General features: G+C 39.9%; 1 protein-coding gene across 3 annotated transcripts; it reads right to left on the bottom strand.

Moving 5' to 3' along the window:
• Positions 1-95: 95 nt before the first annotated feature.
• Positions 96-5,324, bottom strand: cdk20 (cyclin dependent kinase 20). Of its 3 annotated transcripts, none has more exons than XM_037479752.2 (9): positions 5,278-5,324; positions 3,878-4,015; positions 3,681-3,794; positions 3,428-3,616; positions 3,024-3,145; positions 2,685-2,747; positions 1,943-2,066; positions 1,474-1,629; positions 96-739 (listed from the first exon to the last, which is right to left on the bottom strand). In XM_037479752.2, exons 2-9 carry the CDS (start codon positions 3,950-3,952, stop codon positions 554-556), a joined length of 1,029 nt encoding a protein of 342 aa, XP_037335649.2. In that variant the 5' UTR covers positions 3,953-4,015; positions 5,278-5,324; the 3' UTR covers positions 96-553. The 3 variants fall into 3 exon arrangements, with proteins under 3 accessions (XP_037335649.2, XP_037335648.2, XP_037335650.2); XM_037479751.2 differs by lacking the exon at positions 5,278-5,324 and adding an exon at positions 4,225-4,462; XM_037479753.2 differs by lacking the exon at positions 5,278-5,324 and adding an exon at positions 4,225-4,462 and having other exon boundaries at positions 1,474-1,626.
• Positions 5,325-5,334: the final 10 nt, after the last annotated feature.

Here is a 5,334-nt window from a genome sequence, read left to right as displayed (position 1 = left end):
TGTTTTTTTTCTCCATCTTTAATCATTGACATTTTCCTCTTGGTGTACCTTCTTCTACTCGTTCACTAGTTATCCCGTTTGTAACGTCACATTTACTTCTATCCGTAACCATTGGATGCCGACGACAGAAGGGGTTCATTAAGTGCTCAAAATGTCCAACAGAGAGCCTCAAACACTCAACGATTTGACAAAGGGACAGAACCAAACCCTTAAAGTATGTGAGCGCGATTGGGCTCTGGTCTGCTTTACCAAAACTCACCTGGATCAGTCTCACTATTTAATTCAGCCACATTTTGATTGAAGTTCTGTAACATTTGTACGGTGTTTCCGAAGAGACCCTGAAGGCATCATCCTCCTCATCGAGTTTATCCGTTCAAAACAACAAGCGGGTCAGAGGATGTTTCAGATAAATATTTTAATGTATATACATAAAGTATGTGTTATGTAATCTCTCCTTGATGATCCTTTATATGCTGTTTGTTTATTTTGGAACAACAGGAAACACCTGACAGTTGACTTCCTAATGATTGAATAATAATAATAATAATGGGCGTTAGGAGGCGTGACCCCGCATCAGGGCAGGGTTTACCATGCTGCAATGCAGAGGCAGGTCCACTGAGAAGTCGCTGGGCGGAGCCTGCAGCCGCTGGTGGGGCAGTCGACCCCCCCTCTGAGGAATGGGAAGCTCTGAGTGGTGAGCAGGAATAGGAGAGGAGAAGAAGAAGGGATGGAGGAGAGCCTGCAAAGAGGAGGGTCATTACGTCAATCAATCAACCAATCACTAAACCCTCAATCAATGAATCAATCACTCAAAAAGTAATCTGGCAATCAAGCAATAGGTAAATGTATATATTGATCATTCAATTACTTTAGGATAGTGAGATGAATTGTATTCATTGATTAAGGTTTCAACAAGCTGAAAGGATTAGTGGATTCATCAACATCAGACTATCAATCATTTATGAAGATTTACATAATAAACGAAATATCCTGTTATAGCTTTTCAAATAATCCCCATGTTTACAAGTTATTGATTAATCATTGATCCAGTATTGAGTTAACTGATCATCTGAACCAGTGAAGAGATTGATCATGATTGATTTGATCTGCCTCCTAGATTTCCCATGATTCAGTTCAATGACGAACCCCTGCAGTAGCAGTTGACACCAGCAAGGGTCCAAAAGCAGTAAGCCCGATTGATCGTCAATGACGTAAAGGATGGTCCAGTGGTTCCTATGCTAAAGGAGCTAAGTAAGGAAGAATTGAAGCTCCTTTCCTTAGCATCAGAGAAGAGAACAGCTCTTAGCGCCACTTACACTACAACACTTTACATTCCATCACATGTCATTTATCTGAGGCGTTTATCCACAGTGACTTACAATAAGAGCATTTCAACCATAAGGAAACAAACTCAGAAGAAGAAGAAACAAGAAAATGCAAATTTGACAACTCCAAATCCAGCCCGTTTCCTACCTGTCTGGCTGAGCAGCGCCGGTTAGACGGATAAACCAGGAATTTGTAGAGCAGGTCGACGGCCTGAGGGGAAGAGTCCGGGACAATCTGCTCCAATGGGATCGCTGGATTCTCCTTGAAGGTGATTTTATTGTAATCTGGCAACTCCACAATCTCCTAAAAGAGAAAAACTTCTACTAATACTATATACTTCTGTGTACTTACATATGAATGTACTTAACTTCCAACAGCTTTTACCCTCCAAAATAAGACAAACCGTCTCAACATAAATATATGAAATAGCAACACCTGAAGTTCTTCTTCAAGGACGACATCAGCCAATCAGAGAGCAGAACGGAGCCTCAACGTCCAATAAAATGACCCAATTTATCTTATGCAATTCTTACATTGGTGATGTAAACAACAATGTGAAGTAAGCAGAAGAAGAAGATGCAGAAGTAGAAAGTGTCCCTGAGGGGCGGTGTCTCACAGGCCAGCTGTCCTCGGTCGGTGTCCCCAGCACTCGGAGGACACAGCACAGCTGTTCAATGTCGTTTTCTCCAGGAAACAGAGGAGACGAGTTCAGCAGCTCCCCGAAAATACAGCCCACCGCCCTGAAACACACACGTTTTTATTATGAAGGGCTGCAGGAAGAGGAACATCTAGTCTGATGGGGGGGTGGGGGGGGGGGTAGAGACTATGAAGGACAAAGTCAACCTTCTTTTAATAATATTAGTATATTCATATAAATACTATTATTGAAATAAACAGAGAAAAATCTCAAACTTCTTATGATCATGTTATAATAATAGTCTTACACTAATTACTAGTTACTATTATATTAATAATATACTAATAATGATAATATATAACCTCATTAAATTCATATCTGGAATAATGCTATCCTTTATGAATTATTAGACCTGATGAGCATCAGCTGTGATAAGAGGAGGAGGTGCAGTTTTTGACCTCCCGTTAGAACTAATTTTAGTGAAGTTGGAAGAAACTGCAAATAATTTAATTAGATGATGGAAACACAACAGGCGTCTGCAGAGTTATAATTTTGGACGTAATGTGGCACAGAAATGAGGAAACACAAAAAGCAGGCCATCTCAGTACTGGTCGTTATAGTAGTAGTAGTATTGGTAGTACTCTCTGTAGTATTGGTGGTTGTCCTGGTAGTGGTGGTAGTAGTAGTAGTAGTGGGAGTATTTTCAGACAAGTTTTCTCACCACAAATCAACTCCTTCGTCGTACTTTCTGGCGCCGTACAGCAGCTCAGGGGCTCTGTACCACCTGTAAGTGTAAGTTGTAAAAAATAGAGCATTAATGGATTAATAATATGGTAAACATTATTGTGATGATGAGACTAAATTATAGATTAAATCAAAAGTAAACAATAGAGTAATAGAATAAATAAAGCCCTAATAATAGAGTAAATAATAGAGAATATAGAACAGTAATAATAAAACTGTTATGGTTTACTAAATAAACCAGTAATATTATAAAACAGTAATAGCACAGGAAATGATAATGGGGTAAAAAAACAGCACAACAGTGTGTGAGCACAACCTGGTGGCCACCTGGTGGCTGTACAGTCGGTCTTCCTGCTCAGTGAACAATCTCGCCAAACCAAAGTCTGCAATTTTCAGATGACCCGAAGAGCTGATGAGGAGGTTTGCTGGCTTCAGGTCCTACACACAAACCCATCAACACACGCAAGCACACAGGCACACACACACAGACCCACACATACATCAGAGCAAAGGAGTTAACACTGCCTGGTTTTTTCCTAACTCCTCATGAAATCCATCTTTCTTTGACCTTGTGACGTTTTCCACAGGTCATTTTAATTCAAATTGCCATTGAACAGCTCTTATCACGGCGGCCACTTAAATACTTTCGGGTCATTTCACTCAGTTAGAAACCTTCCCAAGAAATAAAGACTATTTAAAAGCAGCCACGGTCTTTCTCACTCGGTGCATGATGTTGTTGTGATGCAGGAAGGCCACGCCCTTCAGCAGCATCATCATGTAGCCTTTGACCTGAGCCGGGGTCAAAGGTCGCTGGAAGTTCCTGATCACCTCAGAGAGGTCGGACAGCATGAAGTCAAACACCAGCACAAAGCCCGTCCCATGAGGGAAGACGTCCTTCAGCTTCACCACCTGAAAACGGAGAGAAGTGTGAGGCTGACCCCTGACCTCCGACCCCCTTAACCCCGACACTCACATGCTTGTTGTCCTCGATCTCCTGCAGGGCCTTAATCTCCCTCAGAGCCTGGTTGGGAATGCCGTCCTCCAGCCGCCTCAGAGCCACTTTCTTCAGAGCCACTGTCTCTCCAGTCTGAAAGACGACGTCATCAACACTTTCATTTGATTGGTTTCATTGATAACCCAGCGGGGAGAAAGAGCTGTATCGTGTATTACCTCAATGTGTTTGGCCTTGAAGACGATGCCGTGAGCTCCCTCACCTATCCGACCAAGAATACCATACTGCTCCATGTCATCCACCTGGACGACAGGTGGTGGTACCGATGGACTACTCTTTAGCCCCCAGTTTACTATCTGAAGCCAAAAGGCAGGATTAAAAGAAAAAAAATCAACTCCAATGATAAATCAATGAATTCACTGACGTTGCGCTCATTTCTTGAAATGTACTCAACAAAACGTATTTTAATTGAAAACTCTCATTCAGTGCTCAAGAAAACCCCAAAGAAAAAAGGTGTTGTAGAGGAACAAGGTGCAGGAAATAAGGTGCCTGCTAACTTAGTTACCTGTTGGCTGACGTTGCCTTGGTAACCTGCTAGCTAACCTAGCTCACGTTAAATCCATCAACCGTAACATACTAGATCCAAACTGCTGCTGGTGTCGCCCCACAACGTGTCCGACAAGAACCACAGTGACACGGAGTTCCGGCCGTTCACCGGCATGTCTGTTCTTTAAATGCTTTAAATGAAAGCTAACGTTAGCTACAGAGCTTCTAGCTATGCGCCTCGTTTGTTTACAGGGACGACATAGAGCCAGAGCCGGTAGAAGAGACTCAGCTTCTGATATTTACATGTACTTTTATTATATGTATAATTAAATGTATTGTATATATTATAGTACTTATAGTATAGTATATATTATATACATATATTATAGTATAGTATAGGCATTTAATTCAATACACGCACACAAATGTACAATTTATTTTTGCTCATGTTTTATTCGTAATGTCTATATTTTATTTATTTATTTAACAATACCTTTATGTATATATGAATATTATTTCAAAGAGTATTAAATAATGCTTGGGTGAAATACCTTTGTGGGTTAGGGTCAGAAATTGTACTATTTCTGAGGTTTAGATGTGCAGAAAGAAGTATCATGTCCAGGAATCAACAAACGCCCAAATGTTATATATGGAGTCGTCTCAATCATACCATGTGTTTATTTATTACTATTTAAAATGAAACTTAAATACATTTCCACCACCTGGTATTCATTAATAATGTACACTTTAAAAATTGCTCTCTTTTGAATAACTGAACAAAAAAGACAATATTTGATTCTTCATTGCAATGCAGGAATGTAACAAAGTACATTTACAAGTACTGTGTGAAATTACAACTTAAAGCAGTTTCAGTCTTAGTCACTGGTGTATTATTGATCCTAGTATTTTCTTAGCTTTCGTCTACTCCACTTGTATTACTACAGCTGTTATTTCCTAGGTTAATTAATACAGAAATATATGATCAGTGTATATATATTAATCTGTATTACAGATTTCATCATCCAACATAATATAAAAGTTATAACATTTAAATCTCATCTATTTACTTTACCTCTGTGGCTCTAGCTTCTGCTGCTTTAGTTTTGAAATCCGGAAGTACTTTTTAATC

Source organism: Pungitius pungitius, chromosome 1, assembly GCF_949316345.1.
Source record: "Pungitius pungitius chromosome 1, fPunPun2.1, whole genome shotgun sequence".
NCBI classification, from domain to species: domain Eukaryota; kingdom Metazoa; phylum Chordata; class Actinopteri; order Perciformes; family Gasterosteidae; genus Pungitius; species Pungitius pungitius.
This window is presented reverse-complemented; position numbering and strand designations above follow the sequence as displayed.